This window comes from Meriones unguiculatus, chromosome 1 (assembly GCF_030254825.1).
Source record: "Meriones unguiculatus strain TT.TT164.6M chromosome 1, Bangor_MerUng_6.1, whole genome shotgun sequence".
NCBI classification, from domain to species: Eukaryota; Metazoa; Chordata; class Mammalia; order Rodentia; family Muridae; genus Meriones; species Meriones unguiculatus.
The window spans coordinates 60,389,472-60,409,232 of record NC_083349.1 but is presented as its reverse complement, the minus strand read 5'-3'; the positions used below and the strand labels follow the sequence as shown (position 1 = coordinate 60,409,232).

General features: G+C 41.4%; 1 protein-coding gene across 6 annotated transcripts in view; it reads left to right on the top strand.

The window, feature by feature from the left end:
• Window positions 1-19,761, top strand: part of Armh3 (armadillo like helical domain containing 3) — a 173,951-nt gene that overhangs the window by 1,349 nt on the left and 152,841 nt on the right. The window contains exons 2-3 of one of the 6 annotated variants that reach the window (XM_021650028.2): window positions 3,403-3,471; window positions 15,353-15,465. The exons of 3 other annotated variants lie outside the window; for them this stretch is intronic. In XM_021650028.2, the coding sequence (XP_021505703.1) occupies window positions 15,364-15,465 (102 nt within the window). In that variant the 5' untranslated portion in view covers window positions 3,403-3,471; window positions 15,353-15,363. Of the gene's footprint in view, window positions 1-3,402; window positions 3,472-15,352; window positions 15,466-19,761 lie in introns of those variants that run through there. 2 more of the 6 variants (XM_021650020.2, XM_060390561.1) reach the window with 2 other exon arrangements.

Here is a 19,761-nt window from a genome sequence, read left to right as displayed (position 1 = left end):
CAGTCTGAGATGCACATTGAGTTCAAGGCAAGCCTTAATCCCCCAAAACACCAAAAATGAAAACAAACGCTAGAAAACAACCCAGAGACCCAGTGTTTGGGATGGAGAGATGGCTCGGAGGTTAAGAACACTTACTGCTCTTTCAGAAGACCCAAACGTGGTTTCTTGCTCCCATGATGCTTCCCAGCTCCCACAATTGGTCATGGCTCACAGGCACCTGTAACTGGCTTCTGAGGGCAGCTGCACTCTTGAACACAGAGACACACACACATTCATTAAAAAATAACAGCAAAGGGGTGGAGAGATAGTTCAGCGGTTAAGAGAGCGGTCTGGTCTTCCAGAGGTCCCGAGATCAATTCCCAGCAACCACATGGTGGCTCACAACTATCTACACTGGGGTTTGATGCCCTTTTCTGATATTCAGAAAGAGCACTCATATTCATAAAATAAATAATAAATAAAATCTTAAAACAACAAAACCAATCCAGAATTTGGGGTTTCACACAGCAGTTTAGGAATCCATAGAATTTGGAAAGTATGACCAGATAACAAGTTGATACAGCATACACTACTGAGCACTGACTTAAACCCACACTTAGGCTAGACTCGTTTTTAAAGAGCACCAGTCAGAGAGACATACTTGGACAAGTTCTCTAGGTGTGTGGATGTGTTACCTGTCTGTGTAAAGGCATTTGTACAGGATGAAGGGAAGACTGCCATTGCTCCAGAAAGTCAGGAGATTTTTGTAGGGAAGATATATTTGGGCTATGTGTTGAAGGTTAAGTAGGATCTTGCACAATAAGGCTTTTGAGCTGGAGAGAACAGCCTTTGCAGAGGCATGGTGCAAAGTGAAGGGGAAAAGCAACAACATGCTGTTTATGTGGGATAAGAAAGTCACCCAAAAAAAAGATGTATGTTGGGTAATTGTCTGGAGGTGAGGTTGAAAAGAGGGCAGGGAAGCCACTGGGGAAAATTTTTTAAAAGATTTATTTATTACTTATTTATACAGTATTTTGCGTGCATGCCAGAAGAGGGCACCAGATCTCATTATGGATGATTATGAGCCACCATGTGGTTGCTGGGAATTGAACTCAGGATGTTTGGAAGAACAGCCAGTGCTCTTAACCGCTGAGCCATTTCTCCAGCCCAGCCACTGAAATTTTTAAAAAACCTAATTTATTATTTCATGTGTATGTATGCTGCTTTTTGTCTGTGTATCTCATGTGTGCCTGGTGTCTACATAGGCTAGAAGAGGGCATCAGATCCCCTGTACATCCCTTGTAGGAGCTGCAGATGGCTGTGAGCTGCCATGTGGGTACTAGGAGTTGAGCCATGGTCCTCTGCAAGAGGACCTTTTATTTAACTAGTTAATTTTATTTTTACAGACAGGGTTTTTCTGTGTAGCCCTGGCTGTCCTGGAACTCAGTCTGTAGATCAGGGCTGACTTCAGCCTTACAAAGATGTACCTGCCTCTGCTTTTGCCTCTGCTTTCTGAGTGCTGGGATTGATGTTGTTTGCCACCATTGCCCAGCTGGCTACTCAGTATTCTTAACAGCTGAGCCCTGACAATTTTTTAGACAGTGACAGGGTGAAGATTAAAAAAATAGATAGTGAGAGGCAAGACTAGAGTTGTTACAGTTGAGTAAGAATTAGAATAACTTGGCTGTGGTAAGGACGAGAACAGGATGAATTTTAGAAATAGTTCTGAGATAGCTGAAATATGACTAGGAAGAGAGTGGACTAAGGTTTCAGGAATGGGCTGAATGAGACCTCATTTAGGATATGGATGTGACTAGGAGTCTGTATTTTAGAATACAGAAAAATAACATTTTTTTTTCCTGTTCTGTTATTCCAACTCAAGGCCTTGTTCATAATGGGCAAATGCTTTACCACTATTTTCCTGAACAGAACAGACTTTTAAAGGTTATGCGGTTATGGAAAAAAATTAGTTGTGACTGTCTGCTGTATTGAGGTCAAGTTGGCTTGTGACACACGGGTGGTAGGTGTCAGTAGGTAGCTGCAACTAAGGAGTCTGCTGAGCTAAAGAAGGTGGCAGTAGCTGTGGGTGAAACAGGCATATGTGGGAAGAATATTGACGGGAAAATATTAGGAACAATCTGTGTAGCTCTTTTTTTTTTTTTATTTTGAGATAGGGTCTCACTGTGTAGTCTTAGTGGCCTGGAACTCCTCACTATGTAGACTAGGTGAGTCTCAAACGCACAGAGATCCTCCTGCTTCTACCTTCTAAGTGGCACAGGTTGAAAAGTGTGCCTAGTTTCCTTTTTTTTTAACCCAATGGTGGGCTCTCAAGGCAGAGATCATCTTTTTGTAATGTTTTGGTATCTTTTGTCTTATACTGTGCTTCTGTTAGTATAAAGTCTATCTGTTTTTTGTTTGTTTTGTTTTTTTGAATACCCATTCTTTAATGCTTTATTTCATTTTAATTTTTTTCTCTTCTCTGTGTGTATATATTGTATAGTACACATGTATGTGGATATGCATATGTGTTTATACATATACAGACTATATATTGGTTACTTTTTCCTTTATGTTGATAAGATACGTGACAAAATCAACCTAAAGGGAGAAGGACTTATTTGGGTTTGCAGTTTAAAGGCACAGGCCATTATACTGGGGAAGGCATGCTGGCAGGAGCGGCTCAGCTGTGGACGCTGAAGCATGAAGGAGCTGGTTATATGGTGTCCACAGTCAGGAAGCAGAGAGGGATGAACACCAGAGCTGCATTCACTTTTTCCTTCTGAGTTAGATCAGGATCCCAGACCATGAAATGGAGCTGCTCTTCCAGGATAGGTCTTCCTTCTCCAGTGAAGCTTTTCTAGCAAATCCCTCCCAGACATTGTCTCCTAGGCGATTCTAAACACTGTAGGTAAGGAAGGGCAATCCCTGTAAAGACCCCAAAGGGAACTTATGTGGGAGACTGAGAGATGCTTCCTGATGTGGAGCCTTCTTCACATCAACAGAGGATCTTCTAGCCATAATCCCATGGTACTTGCTTGTATTCTTCATCTGGGTTTTTTCACGCCATTATTGGAGTCTTTCCTCCCAGCCCACGCCAACCCATGGTGGTGTCTTCCTCCTTCCTCTCTTCCCGTCTGTGTTTTTTTTTTTTTTTTTTTTTTTAAAAGAGAGTTTCTTTGTGTAGCCCTGGCTGTCTTGGGACTCACGCTGTAGACCAGGATGGCCTCAAAGTTAGATGCACCTGCCTCTGTCTCTGAGTGCTGGCTCTAATGATGTGTGCCACCACCTGGCTTGTTTGTTTATTTATTTTTATAAGACTGGCCTGGAACTGGCCTGATGGGCCTTGGGATCCCCCTGTCTCCGCCTTCCTCACTCTGGGATTAGAAGTGTCCCTAAAGCCCAGTGTTTGTTCTTCTGATGTAGGTTCTGTACAACCTCGTTCTTGCAAGTCAAGCACTTCGCCATCAGAGCTGTTCTCTCAGACCCTCCTCTGTAAGTTCACTTCATTTATTTATTATTGTGGATGTGCATTTATGCATACATTATGGAGGCCAGAAGAGGATGCTGTGTTCTCTGTCATTCTGCTGTAGTCCCTTGATACAGGGATCTTTCACTGAATCTGGAGCTAGATTAGCAGCCAGGGAATCTCCATGACCCTTCTGACTTTGTCCTTCGGGGTACTGGGTTATAGGTATGTGTATAGCTTCACCTAGCTTTTTATATGAGTTCAGAGGATTTGAACTCAGATTCTCATGCTATTGAGCCATCTCTCTAGCACCTTCACCTTTAAAACTTTGTTTTTTGAAGCAGGGTCTCATGTAACCTAGATTGCTTGTCAAATTTGTTACATGAGGGTATAGACCTTGAACCCTCCCCCTCTTTTATTTATGTGTATGTACGTGTGTCTGTGCCAAAGGAGGTGAGAGAGGTGTCAGCTCCTTGACTCTGGAGCTCCAGGCAGTTGTGAGGTGCCTGATGGGGGTGCTGAGAATTGAACTTGGGTCCTCTGCAAGAACAATGTGCTCTTAACACATTTCTCCAGCCCTAGACTTATGATCCGCATGTTTCTACTTTTATAGCGTACAACTATGCCCACCCTTAGAAGATTTTTTTTTTTTTTTTTTTTTTGAGGGTTTCTCATTGTAGCACTGGTTCTCCTGGAACTTGTGTAGACCAGGCTGGCCTTGAACTTGTCTGCCTTTGCTTTCTGAGTGCTGGGATTAAAGGCTTTTGCCAACATGGCTGGATCTTTACAAGGTCTTAATGAATATTCTTAAACTTGGAAGAACTCAGTTGTTTTTTAAGATTTCAGTTAATTTTGGATTTCCTTTAAGATACGGTAATCTCTTTTGTACTATTCACTTTCTTTCATTTTTTCCCCTCAGTGTTAGGGATAGACTGGGGCCTCATGTGTGCTATTTCCACTAGGCTGCATCCTCATTTTATTTTATCTCTAGGTGGTTGCTACTCATGAACTTATACTGTTCAACAGAAAGGAAATGAGAAGAATAACATTGTATTGTTTGAGGACGTTGAGAGTTTGAGCATGATATTAATTATGTGAGATGGCAAGAAAGCATAGCTCTCAATCAGAATTTCTGGGAATATTGTCAATTTGGAGCTTGTTCTTCCTTTTGAAAGAATAGGTCTCTTTTTTCTTTCTTTCTTTTTTTTTGAGACAGATTTTTTTTAAAGATTTATTTATTATATATACAATGTTCTGCCTGCATGTATGCCTGCAGGCCAGAAGAGGGCACTGGATCTCATTGTAGATGGTTGTGAGCCACCATGTGGTTGCTGGGAATTGAACTCAGGACCTTTGGAAGAGCAGCCAGTGCTCTTAACCTCTGAGCCATTTCTCCAGCCCTTTGAGACAGATTTTATGAAGGCCAGCATTACTTCTTGTGTAAATTAATTTGAAAGGGGTTCTGAGGTTGTTATGTTTATATAAACATCCTATTTTTGTTTTTGGAGCCAAGGTTTCTCTTCTTAGCCCTGGCTGACTTGGAACTCAGAAATCTGCTTGCCTCTGTCTCCCAAGTGCTAGGATTAATACCCAGTTTATATTTACACCTCTTTATTTGTGTTGTTAGTTGTGAAACTAGACAGTTTAGTAAGTGTGATGGAGACTGGAGTGTGTGTCTATGTGTGTGTATGTGTATGTGTGTTTGCCTAACTGCCTACCTGCCTGTCTTTCCGAGTCTTGGGCACAACACCTTACCACTGATCTAAATCTACAGCCCTAATTCACTTCTTGAAGATACTTTACTTGTGGCTGTCTTAGAACGCACTCTGTAGTCCAGGCTGGTCTTGAACTCAGAACCACTTGACTCTACTTCCCAAGTGCTGGATTAAATGTGTGCATCACTGGCTACTTCTGCTTTTATTTTATTTTATTTTATTTTATTTTATTTTATTTTATTTTATTTTATATGTTATTTGTGTGAGTACTCATGTGTCCTGGCATGCATGTGAAGGTCAGAGGACAACTTTCTGGGTTTGGTTTTTCTTCCTACCCTGTGGGTACCTGAAATTGAGCTCAGGTCATCAGGCTTGGTGGTAGGCTACTTTTCTCACTGAGCCATCTTGCTCTTCCTACTTCTGCTTTTAAATACAGACTAAACACAGTCTGAGGTAAGCACTTTGGTAGCACAAATGCAATTTGGACATTGGCATATATTGGCTCATGACTTAATCAGTCTGCTTCTGTACTAATATAGAAAATTAAGATGCTTTTCCAGTGCTGTCTTGAGTTAGTAGACTTTTTATGTAAAGTGGGGATTTTGATCTTCCAGTTTAATTTGGACTTATATCTTTAAGTCTAGAGATGCATGCTCGGTTGTAGAGTGCTTGTGTATGTTCAAAGTCTTAAATTCAGTGTAAACACTGCCTACTCTCTCCCTTGAGTTGTAACTCACTCAGTTTGCTTTTCAGGAATTTAATATTCCTAGCACTTGATTTTCCATACTCACAAGACGTCTATTCTTTTAAAATATATTGAATTATGCATATTTTATTTATTATGTTTGTATGTGTTCCTGTCTATGGATGCATTCATGCTGTAAGTGTACATGTGGAGGTCAGAAGACAACTGGTGGGAGTCAGTTCTCCCTCACCCTGTGTATGCTGGGGATCTACTCAGGTTGTCAGGGGCTTTTACTTGCTGCGCCATCTCCTGACTCTAATAAGCAGATGACACCAGAGAGGAACATTCAGTGTCTTTACCGTTTGCCAGCTGTGTCATTTTGGGCAAAGTAAAATACAGACAAAATTATGACAGAAGGACTTGTTTTATCTGATTATTGTAAAGAATAAATGCAGAGTATTTAAAGCACGGAGAATAGTGCCCAGTGAATAGTAAGTTCTCAGTAGTCTTGTGTGTTAGTGTATATCACCTCCCACAAAACAGAAGCAGTGCTCTGAAGATGAGGAGTGACTGAAGAATTCCACATCCAGGAACTAAAAGAAGAACACTGATAGAATGAAAGGGATTTCTGTCTTGTCTCGGTGAAGGGGTTCGGGGAGATGGCTTCAAGTACGCACAGGCCTGAACTGGGCAGTGGTGACAACATGCCTTTAAACTCAGCACTGAGGAGGCAGAGGCAGGTGGATCTCTCTGAGTTGAGGACAGTTTGGTCTACAGAGTGAGTTCCAGGATAGCCAGGGCTACACAGAGAAACCCTGTCTCAGCCCCACATCCCACCCTAAAAAGAAACCCCAAACCTAAAACCACCCAAGCAAACAAACAGAATGCAGATCTACTCTGTTTTCATTGTGAAGGATGTGGAGTAACTGCAGGTAACTGGCTGGTTAGCTCATGTGGTTACAGCATGCTGTGAATGGCAGTAGAGATGGAGAAAAACAGAAGGGGCTCCATACTTGTTTACCAGTCTTTGGGTGGGAAGTGGGGGAACCTGTTGTTTGTGCTAGTAAGAGAACCTGTGCCAAGGAGTCATGTGACATAAGCCAAGCCCTTAGGCTCTCAGATGGGAAGGTAGCTTGAAAAGGAAAAGTTGAGTGCTGAGGTAGAAAAGCCTACATTTTCTTAGTGATATGTGTGGTGGGTCTTCCAGAAGGGTATAGGAAGCAGATAACTAAAGATTTTTTTTCTTCAGTGTTAGTTAGGAATAGAATCTAGGGCCTCTCTGGAATGGGGTGTAACCAGGCAAAGGCTACTACTACACTCCAGGCTCTGCCTAAAAAACAAAAACCCTTTTATCTGTAGTAACCAGGCAACTTTTAGGAGAGCTAGCTAGGTTCATTCTTTATGAATGTGTTGTTTTTCTTTTATTTATTTGTTTGTTTGTTTCTTTGTATTTTGAGGCAGGGTCTTGACAAGTGGCTCAGGCTGGTATTGATCTGGCAGAGACCTTCCTGTTCCAGTCTCTTGAATATTGCGATTATAGATACACTGTAACACCTTGTGTTTTGTGTACATATACCCATGTGTGGGTGTGGATGCCAGTCATTGAGGTTGATTTGATACAGGTTGCTGAATGTGACATTTACATTGCCTGGCTGTTCAACTTCCAACAGGAACACAGGTGCTCAAACTCATGTAGCTGAGGATGACCTTGAACTCTTGATTTTCTTGCCACCACCTCATTAATGCTGGGATTACAAGCATGTGCCATGAAACCTATCTTAGATGAAAGATTCTCAAGCTTTAGAATTCCTGGAGGTTAGTTAACCTTGTCATTGTTGGCATATTGGGGTGGGTACTTTCTTGTTGGAGGAGGTTACTTAGCATTGTAGAATGCTTAGCAATGCCCATGGCCTCTACCTGGTAGATTCCATTGGTACTTCTGGTTAGAACAACCAAAAAATATCTTTAGACATTGACAAGTGTCTTGTGGGGTTAGTTAGGAACCATTGACTGGGAATGATTGTTAAAAATGTAGGACCCCTGCCTCCAGCTATGGATAGGCAGATAGACCCTATCTCGTTTGTTTGTTTCTTAAAGTTTTATTTATTATGTATATAGTGTTCTGTCTGCATTTTCAGCAGCACCAGATCTCATTTTAGATGGTTGTGAGCCACCGTGTGGTTGCTGGGAATTGAACTCAGGACGTTTGGAAAAGCAGCCAGTGCTCTTAACCTCTGAGCCATCTCTCCAGCCCAAGAGACCCTATCTCAACAAATAAAAATGTAGATTCCTAGTCTATATCCTGAGAAGTCTGATTCAGTGGTGGGAAGGGTTAGGAGTCTACATAGTTAGGAGGTATCCTAGGAGAATCTGAATCAGGTGATCTGTAGTATTAAACGAACCTTTAGACCCATACCTGAATGGTTCCCTATTTCATCTTTCTCGTCTTTATAGTCTGACTCTGCCCAAGTTTGAATTACGTGTCCTATGTAAGGCACGCCAATGATAATGGGACTTTTTTTACTGCCAGCTCCTGAATAATGACACAGACTTTTTATTAATAATGAAATCTTGCCCTTAGCTTAGGCTTGTTTCTAACTACTCTTATAACTTAAATTAACCCCTGCATACTAATCTGTGTTCTGCCATGTGGCTTGTTACCTCTCATTCTCTTAGTCCTGGCACTTGTTTCTTTCTCTGCATCTGGCTGATGAATCTCTCACACTTGATTCTTTCCCAGAATTCCTATCTCTGCCTGAAGTTCCACCTATGCTCTCCTGTCCTTGCTATATGACATTTAGCTCTTTATTATACCAATCAGAAGGTGTTGGAGGGGTGTTTATTATTTACAAAATAACAATAAGAATAACAATATCAAAGTCTGGCCTGTTCTCAAGTCTCTGCCTATACAGAATGCGTTTGAATAATACAAAGAAAACCTTTATATAGTACACAAGAGATTATTCTAATACTTCTTGGTTTACAGTGTTGTGCTGGATAGTTTTATGTGACCTTGACTGAAAGGATGGAACCTCAGTTGAGAAAATGCCTCTATAAGATCTAGTTGTAGGGCATTTTCTTTCTTTTTTCAAGACAGGGTCTCTCTTTGTATAGCCCTGGCTGCTCTGCTCGGGACTCAGACCAGGCTGACCTCAAGCTCACAGAGATCCATCTGCCTCTGCCTTCTGAGTGCTGTGATCAAAGGCCTGCACCACCACACCCAGCTGCAGGACATTTTCTTAATTAGTGACTCATCTGGGAGGACCCAGCCATTGTGGGTGGTGCCATCCTTGGGCTGGTGGTCCTGGTATTTATAAGAAAGCAGGGGCCAAACAAGCCAGTAAGCAGCCCTCCTCCATGGCTGCCTCTCCATCAGCTCCTGCCTCCAGGTTTCTGTTCTGCTTGAGTTCCTGTCCTGATTTCCTTCAGTGATGGACTGTGATGTGGAAGCGTAAATCGAATGAACCCTTTCCTTTTCAGCTTGCTTTTGGTCATGGTGTTTCATCACAGCCATAGTAACCCTAACTAAGACAAGTGTCTTTCCACTTATAATCAAGTTTTGGTGGATAATTATGCTCGGAGGACTAAATTTGCTCAATTAGCATAGTAGCAGTGAGCTGGTTAGTCTCTCTCTCTCTCTCTCTCTCTTTTTCTTGTTTTCAACTTGACACAAGCTAGGATCATCTGAGAAGAGGGGACTTCAACTGAGAAAATGCCTCTATCAGATTGGCCTGTATGTGAGTCTGTGGGTCATTTTCTTGATTGATGACTGATGTGCAAAGGCCCAGTCCACTGTGGGCTGTGCCGCCCTTGGGCAGGTGGTCCTAGGTGGTATAAGTGAGCAATCCATGGGTTATCCTCATCCACTCTGTGGATCCCAGTGATCAAACTCAGCTTGTCAGGCTTGGCAGAAAGCACTTTTCCTTCTGAGCCATCTTTCCATCTTTTGAATTCTCTTTATATATTTGAAAAGCAAGGGCTGGGGATATAACTCAGTGTTAGAGCACTCGCCTGTAATGTACAGGGCTGTCCATAAAACAAACCCAGACAGCGTAGAGACACAGACTAACCTCTTGAATAAGCTTTACAGAAACTTTTCAAAAGGATGCACTCTAACCTCGGGATTTCTGTCTGAATATGTTAATATGTTCAGACCTTGAGGTCTTTTGCACCCAACTTTCCCTCCATGTTTAACACTTTTTCCAAAAGGTTCAGGAGGTTTCTTTCTGCTATCTAAGCCTAGTGTCACTTTGTCTCTGAGACCTACTTTAATATCCTAATGCAGTCCCCTTAAGCCATTTGTCTTCAGGGCACTTGCAGTTTTCTCAGCTTGTTTTTCTTCTAGGATGAAAATTCTGTCCTTGTGTAACTTTTTTGTTCTGTTCTCTGCTGTATCTTTGGTGCCTGATAGGTAAAGGATACTTGCTATAGATTTGTTGAATGAATAAATGGCTGTCCATGTATTTTACTTTCTAAACCATGGGTACATTCATTTACTTTTATTGTGTTTCCTTCTTTCCTATTTTTTTTTTATTTATTTTTTTATTTACTTTTACTTTGTTTGTGGTGCTCGGAATTGAACCCAGGGCCTCACACATGCCAGGCAAGGCAAATATTTTGCCACTAAGCCACAGTCTTTTTTAAAAGTTTCTCACTTTAAAAGATTTTGCTTTAACTTTTTTGTTGTAACCACTGTGATTGAGGTCTTTTAGGACACTTTCCTTCACAATTGGGTATAGTAGGTTTTTTTCTTCAGATGAATTTTGTTTTCGTGATGGTGGTGGTAGGATTGGGTTTTAATTGGGTTATTTGTAGTCTGGGTTGGCCTCGAGGTCACTTGGAACCTGATGCCTTCTACCAACTAAGTCACATCTCTGGCCCCAAGATACTGTTTTTGTTTTTTCTTCTTTCAATTTAAAATTTTCTATCAATCGGCTGGGTGTGGTGGCACCAGCCTTCATCCCGGCGCTCAGGAGCTAGAGGCAGGTGGATCGCCGGGTTTGGAGGCCATCCTTGTCTACAGATCAAGTCCAGCACAACCAGGATTGTTACAAAGAAAAATCCTGTCTTGAACCCCTCCCCTCAAAATTCTGTCTGACTGTCTATTCTACCTACCTACCTATGTGTATGTTTATGTGCCGTGTGTGCCTGGTGCCTAAGGAGCCCAGAAGAGGGCCTAGGAGCCTTTGAGCCTGGAGTTACAGACAGCTGTGAACTGCCATGTGGGCGCTGGGGATTGAATGAGTATCCTCTGGAAGAGGAGCCAGTGCTCCTAACTGCCAAGCCATCTCTCTGGCTCCAAGATACATTATTTCAAGTTTAATTTTAATTTCTGAGGCCCAAAGAAAAACGGGCAGTTTATGTTCTTATAGCTTCCCACCCCAGAAACCATAATTTGTGAATTCCATGGGTGGGAGTGCTGGTAGGAAGAGGCTTTATGTTCTCAGTTTCAAGTTACTTTTCTGGCATTTTGGGTGGCAAATCCAGCTATCTGTGATGATGACAGACTGCTGGGTTGAGACCTTTGACTGTGGTCTTTCTCATTTCAAATGCAAGGAGAATGATGAAAATCATTTCGTTGGAAATTTGGTAGTTTGGATTGGAATTATTATTTTCTCCCATCCTCTTCTGTTCCCTTTTGCTTATTAGAAAGTATTGATCCTGAAATAGAGAGTTTATGAGATTTGGAGTGGACATTGATTAGCTGTAACGCAATTGTAGATTCTCATAGGGAAATGTTTGTAAACATGCTTTTTACATCTTGGGAACTTGTGGTTCTGGAAGTTCAGCCAATCAGCTTGTTGACGCTGAGCACATATGAGATCTATATCCACTGCAAGTAGGATTGCATTGTTTATGATTTATTTAGCTAGGGCTCTCTTGATTTCCAATTTATTTTCCCCAGATAAGGAGGTCCTCCTCTTGACAACCTGTTTAAGTCACACAGGACTGTTTTGACCAGGAAGTATATTTCATGCTTTAAGACAAAGCCGTGATCAATAGAATGAAATTGTCTGAGTCTTCTGATTTTATTTTCTTCTCAGTTTTCTCTAGATTATAATAGAATTTGAAAGCTTAGTAAAATAATAGATAGGTCTTAACAAAAATTTTAGGTCTGACCTAGGACTTTTTATTGTTGTTCGTACTATTAAACTCAGAACCTGTGTATGCCCAGCTGGCCTTTAGCTTGCTTTGTTACTGAGAATGATTGTGAATTCTTGATTTTTCAATCTCTATCTCTCTAGTGTTGTAATTTCGAACGTATATTGCTGTGCCTGGGAATTTATTTTATTTTGTTTGTTGAGATAACATCACATTTTATACTTCAAGCTGACTTTGAATTTTCATTTCTAATTTTTTTTTTTTTTTTCGAGACAGTCTCTTTCTGTGTAGCCTTGGCTGTCCTGGACTTATTTTGTAGACCAGGCTGAACTTGAACTCACAGAGATCTGCCCGCCTCTGCATCCCCAAGTGCTGGGATTAAAGCCATGTGCCATCATGCTCAGCTTGAGTTTTAAGATTTATTTTTTGGTGTATGGGTGCTTTGCTTGAATGTATGCGTATGTACCAAGTGTGTGCTTGGAGCCTACAGAGGCCAGAAGATGCCATCATAGTCCCTAGAACCAGAGTTAATAGATAGTTGTGAGCTGCTTTGTGGGTGCTGGGAATTGAATCCTGGATACTTGGAGGAGCAGCCAGGGTTACCTGATAAGCCAGCCCCAGCCTTGAACTGTTAACAATCCTTCTGCATCAGCCTCTGAGATAGAGGATTACAGATGCAAGCTGTCACATCTGGTCAAAGCGTAATTTTTTTTATTACATTCATTTATTTGTGTGGGTGCATGTGACACATGGTATATGTGCTGGAGGTCAGAAGACAGTTTGGGAGTTGGTTCCCTCCTTCTGCCATGTGGGTTCCTGAGGAGGTCATCAGGCTTGGTAGCAAGTGCCTTTGCAGAGCCATATCCCTTGCCTATCTGGCCAGAATTTTGAGACAATCTTCCTGTGAAGTTTAGGCTAGCCTGGAACTTCCTAAATATATTCCAGGCTGAACTGTACTACAAGTGTGCAGCACCATGTGTGACCAGACGGATGATTTTTGAGAAGTATTTGTTTATTTCAGAATTGGCAAGCCACCTTTGCTGAGCATTTCCCACAAACCAACTGTTTTTAAGAGAAGTGTATGATGTAGTCCTTATGCTAAAGGTGCTTAATACCTGCTTGGGGAGGTTATCTGTGTTTGGTGTATGCAGTCAGAGGTGGGAATCCCCCTTTTTGGCTGATGTAATAGGGCAAGATGATATCTAAGGTACAATCTTTTGTACTGTTGGGTGTATCTCTTATTTAAGTAGAATTTTGGTTTTGATTTGAGAGGGAGTGCATATTTTCAAAATTCATTTTACAAAATTAGTTCTGTGTCTTTGGATTTATGTAGAATAAAATCAGGCTTTTCTCTAGTATCCTCCTGCTTGCCGTTTAGATTTCATACACAGAGCTCAGGATTTAAGAGAGAGGGAATTTGGCTAATAAAAAATAAAACAGGGAGCTGAGGGAATGTGTGTAAATCTACAGTGGAGACCCATGGGATTTCAAGTCTCAGTTTAAAAAAAATTGAGAGTTCCTTGAAGTAAGACTTGAAGACTTGGGCATGATTCTAGAACTGCTTTTACATAGAACCAAAACATAGGTTGAAATTTGATCTACAATGGTATTATAAATATATACAGTTAAGTTTGAAGTAGTATATTATTATTTTGAAATCAGATTTATTTTTGGCTTGGTAACTGCTGTTTTCTGCCTATAGTCTCTTTCTAGAGGGATTCCTGAAGACAGTCAAGTGCAGTGTGATTTATGAGGCAGTGAAGGCCAAGTGCTTTGCAGTGATGAGGACCTGCTTACTTGGGGGAAATCGATGGAGCATGTCAGTCTGTAGTACACTTCCTGCCATAATGGTCCTCAGCTCGATCAATATTTGAAATTTAGCTTCGCCATCTGTCTGTGGGCAGTGTGCACTTTGCACCCTTGCTTCTTTCATCCTCAAATATGTGGCCGGACTTATAGACGGAGCTAGTTACACTTTCCTATTTGGTTTTAGATCAGCTTTAAGCTTTACTCACGCACATTTTTAAGAATTTAAAAAGTATTGTTTCATAGGCCAAGTAATATTTTGAGTCTTAATACTACTTGGTCTGGGGAAGGGGTAATTAATGTCTAATATCTGTAATGGTTATTTATCATTTCTTCTTCCTAAAACGATTCCCACTGAGAGATATTTCAGTAGATTCTTAGTTATTCTAAAGTATTCTGGCACTGACCTTGCTTGCCTGCTTTTCCTCCTTCCCTCCCTCCATTTCTTCCTTATATTTTTAAAGACAGGGTTTCATGTAGGTGAGGCTGACCTTGAACCTTTTTTTTTTATAATTTTTATTTTTTTATGTTAATCACAGGTTATTTACTTTATATCCCAGCCGTAGCCCCCTCCTTCATTCCCTCTCAATCCTACCCTCCCTCTCTCATCTCCTCCCTGCCCCTTTCCAAATCCACTGATAGGGGAGGTCCTCCTCCCCTTCCATCTGACCCTAGCTTATCAGGTATCTTCAGGACTGGCTTCAGTGTCCTTCTCTGTGGCCTAGCAAGTCTGCTCCTCCCTCGGGGGTTGGGGGGAGGTCAAAGAGCCAGCCATTGAGTTCATGTCAGAAATAGTCCTTGTTCCTCTTACTAGGGTACCCACTTGGATACTGAGCTACCATGGGCTACCATGGGCCACATCCAAGCAGGGGTTCTAGGTTATATGCATACATGGTCCTTGATTGGAGGAACAGTCTCATAGAAGACCCCTGTGTCCTGATATATTAGACCTATAAGATAGGATAAACATACTAAAATCTGTACACCTAAAGAAGATAAACAAGAAAGAGTACTTGGGGTAAGATGATCAGTCCTCACTTAGAAAGACAAATGGGATGGACATTGGAAGTAGGAGAAAACAAGTAACAGGACAGGAGCCTACTGCAGAGGGCCTCTGAAAGACTCTACCTAGCAGTGTATCAAAGCAGATGCTGAGACTCATAACCAAACCTTCGGCAGAGTGCAGGGAATCATATGAAAGAAGGGGGAGTTAGTGTGACCTGGAGACCTTGAACCTTTAATCCTCTTGCCTCTCTCCCACTTTCCAGATTATAGGTGTGTGCCACCGATGCCCTGCTTTTGTTTTTCAAACGCATCTTGTTTTTAGAGGCGTTTTTGGTTCATAGCAAAATGGAGAGGAAAGTGATGGTGGTCCATACATTCTGATTCGGCGAGTGCACAGCTTGTCCCATTATATATTTGCTACAGTTGGTGAATCTGCATTGATTTGAACATCATTACCACTGGGGTCCATGTTTGTATTAGGTATATTCTTGGTGCTGAATGTTCTGTGGGTTTGAACAAATGCATCTTGACATTTTTTTTCTATTATGATACTATACTTTCACTGTTCTAAATGTGTCTCATCCTAACCCACAGCTTCTCTAGCCATGGCACAAGTAGAGAAACGGGGAGGCTTGCTCCGGAAATCTTCAGCCTCAAAGAAACCACTAAAAGAAAAAGTGGTACTGATGTATGATGAGATATTCATGGTAAGGCCTGGGGTCCTGTTATACTGCACAGCTACATTATACTCTTTGCTTTTGTTGTTGTTGTTTTTCTTTTTTCTTTTTGGTTTTTCTAGACAGGGTTTCTCTGTGTAGCCTTGGCTGTCCTGGACTCACTTTGTAGAGCAGGCTGGCCTCAAACTCACAGAGATCATTTGCCTCTGCCTCCCTGAGTGCTGGGATTATAGGTGTGCACCACAACACCCTGCTCTTTGTTTCTTTGAAAAAATTTAACATTTGTGTTTATCTGGTTTTCACTCTGGTGTGTATACATGTATGTGTTTGAGCAAGAATGCAGGAAAACACAAGCCATGGTGCATGTGTGGAATCTGTCTGTTCTGAGGACTGAACTTAAGTCATCAGGCTTGGTTCTTTTACTTAGAGTCATCTGGCTTGCCCTTTGTTTTTAGACAAGAGTTCAGACTGGCTTGGAACTCACTATGTAGAACGAGTTGTCCTCAAACTCACAATGATCATCCTGCCACATCCTCTTGACTGCTGCAGTTATAGGCATGAACCACCACACCTGACCTTGACACTTCAGTTTTTTAGTCCAAATAATCTTTTTAAAATATAATTTATTTAATATTGTTTTATGTGCATTGGTGCTTTGCTTACTTGTGTGTTTGTGTGAGAGTCCTCTGGAACTGAAGTTATAGACAGTTGCGAGTTGCCATGTGGGTGCTGGGAAGTGAACCCAGGTCTTCTGGAAGATCAGCCAGCACTCTTAACTGCTGAGTCCTCCAGCTCTCCCACATAATCTTAATCAGAAACAATATTACTAGGCCTAGAGACATGGCTCCGTGAATATACTGCTTGCTGTGTACTTAAGAGGACCAGAGATCAGATCCCCAGCACCCATGTAAAAATCTGAATGGGTAGGACAGCCCATCTCTTATCCTAGTGCTCACAGACAGAGACAGGGCATCTCCTGGGCAAGATTGCTAGCTGGACTAGCCAAGTCAGTGATCCCTGGACTGAAGACCCTGCCTCAGGAAGTAGAGTGATTGAAAAGACACCTACCTGACATCTGCCTTTGACCTTCACAGGCACATTCTCATATGCTAGAAAACTTGTACTCCCCTGTACATGTGAATATGCTTACATGTATGCACATTATATACATACAGATGCCTCCTTCTACTTGGGAAGTAGAAGGATCAGAAGTTCAAGATTATCCTCTGCTGCATAGTAAGTTCAAGACCAGCTGGAGAGCTCAAGGACTAAATGTGAGCTAGCTCTCATAGTAGAGATTTATGATTGTGTATTGATTATTAAAAGGTATTACCAGTCTTTCTTTCTTTTTTTTTTCTGAGACAAGGTTTCTTTGTGTAGCCTTGGCTGTCCTGGATTCCAGCTTTGTAGACCAGGCTAGCCTCCAACTCACAGAGATCTGCCTGCCTCTGCCTCTCAGAGTGCTGGGATTGAAGGTGTGTGTCACCACTGCCCGGCTGGGAATTTCTTTTTATCTGTTGTTGCACTTGTTTTAAAACTTTTTTTATTTGGGGTTCCTTAAAGCCTCTTCCTTCTAGCCTTCCAACCCTAGGTAGGAGAGGTTAATGGGGAAAGGGGCCACACACCCCTTTACTTCTCCCAGTTGTTTAGAACCTGTGGGTTCTTTTGGGGCAATTCTCTGTCAATGGCAAACACAGCAAGCAGTCTCAGGCTGCTGCATTGAAATGCCTGTCTCTAAGCCACCCTGCCATCCGTCTCTGGTCTCTCCAAAGTGCTACTCATCACAGGCCATACTTTCTCTCTCCAGGCTCTCCTATTGATATCCCTCAGAGTCCTAGACCACGACCCTCTCTGTGCAGCACTATGAGGCTGTTACCAGCTGGCAAAGACCACGCCCCACAGGAGGCAGTTTATCAGCTGTGGACAAACTAAAGCAAAAACTAGAAGCCCACACTTGGGATGAAAACAAAAACATATTTACGTAACATAACTGAGTTTTTGAAGAAACCAAAATCTCAATTGCAATCTGTCTATCTTTATATATTTTATATTTTAAAAATTTTATTTTATGTATATGAGAATTTTTTTATACATATATGTATATCTTCCACATTTGTGTCTGGTGCTTATGGATGTTAGAAGAGAGCATCAGATAAGATACCTTGTAACTGGAATTGTGGATAGTTGTGAGCTGCTATACGATGCTGGGAATTAAACCTTGGTCCTCTGAAAGAGTAACAATTGCCATTAACCTCTTCTATACCGTTTCAGCTCCACAAATACCTTTAGGAAAGATATGATTTTTATTCATAATTTCCATGGAGTATGTGTGGAGGTCAGAGGACAAGACTGTGGAGTAGAGTAGGTTCTGTCTTGTCAGCTTTGTGTGGGTCCCAGGGATAGAACTTGAGTCATCAGGCTTTCAAGGCATTAACCTTTATTGGCTGAGCTAGCCTAGGGGCCCAGTGTTTTTTTTAAAGTTTTTGAGCTGGGTGGTAGTAGTGCATGCCATTAATCTCAGCACTTGGGAGGCAGAGGCAAGTGTGGATCTCTTGATTCTAGGTCAGCATGGTCTACAGAGTGAGTTCCAGCAGAGCCAAGGCTACACAGAGAAACCTTGTCTTGAAAAAAAAAGAGAGAGAGAGAGAGAGAGAGAGGTGTGTATATGTGTGTTTGGAATGGTCAGAAGAGGGAATCAAGAGACCTTGGAGCTGGTGTTATGTGGTTGAGAGCCACCTGATGTTGGTGCTTGGAATCAAACCTGATCCTCTGGAAGAACATGAAGTGGTTTTAATTACAGAGCCATTTCTTTCTTTCTTTTTTCTTTTTTTGGTTTTTCGAGACAGGGTTTCTCTGGGTAGCCTTAATTGTCCTGGACTTGCTTTGTGGACCAGGCTGGCCTTGAAACTCACAGAGATCCACCTGCTTCTCCCTCCCTGAGTGCTGGGATTACAGGCTTGTGCCCCCGCACCCAGTTTTCTTTCTTTTCCTTGAGTAATTTAAAGGCCCTTTTTAATGATAGCTGTCCTATGAATTACCTTTTGTACCTTGAGTTCTATAGTTTCAATTTCAGATATTTAAAAAAGATGCATTGTTAACATTCTATCTCAAGTTGTTGGTAGACACAATAAATAGACAATCTCATTCTCTAGTTGTATGGGATGATTACAGAATTATTAGGAATTGGATTTGTAGATTTATTTCAGTCTGCAAATGTAAATTAGACGATAGGCTAGGGTCAGATAGAAAGGGAAGAGGTCCTCCCTTATCAGGGGGCTACGGAAAGGGCATAGTGGAGAAGAGGGAGGGTGGGTGGTACTGGAAGGAGACAAGGGAGGGGGCTGTAGCAGGAATACAAAATGAATAAATTGAAATAAATAAAATAAAATAATGTAAATTAGATTAACACCTATAAAGATCATACATTGAGTTTCTGTTGTATGCCTGGTACTTTTCCAGATAAGTTCCTAAACACAATTGTTCTAATCCTGACAAATCTTTATTGGTGCTAATAATACCTTAATTAAAAAACAATTTTTAAGGCTAGCACCCGGGAGGCAGAGGCAGGTGGATCTCTGAGTTCAAGGTCAGCCTGGTCTACAGAGTGAGTTTCAGGACAGCTGGGGCTAAATAGAGAAACCCTTTCTCGGAAAACAAAACAAAAAAGCAATTAAAAACTTTATACATTTACTTATTTACTTATTTACTTTATTGGATGGAGGTTTTCTCTTCCCATCATGTGGTTCTGAGGGATCGAACTCATGTTGTTAGGCCCTTCTTGGCAAGGGCCTTTACCTGCTGAGCCATGTTGCTGGCCATAGTAATCTGATTTCATAGATGAAGTAACATGTTCATAACAGAGTCTAGTTTGACTTGTAATTGACTCCAGAGGTTTTATTCTTTCAGCTTTGCCACACTCAAAATAATGCACTCGGTTAAAACAATGCTAATTATTGTAATTATTGGCAATTCTTAGAAACAGAATTGGGCTTTTTTTTTTTTTTTTAAATAAGATCTTGTTAGTCTGGCTTGGGACTTAATGATAGTCCCATCTCAGCATCCTGGCTCTCAGATTACACACCTGTACTACCATGATGTCTGGTTTACTGAAAAATAATACAGTTGCCCTGGTCAGTACAAGTGGCTATACAAAGAAAATAAAATAGGTAGATAGTAGAATCATGTTGGGACTATTTCTTATTTTGTGATAGGTTCTCGCAGGCTAGCCTTGTTATGTAGCTGAGGTGATGGAGGGTGTGTGTTTGTATGTGTGTACTTTTATTTTAAAGATTGTTTTTGCTTTATGTTTGTGTGCATTTTGTCTAT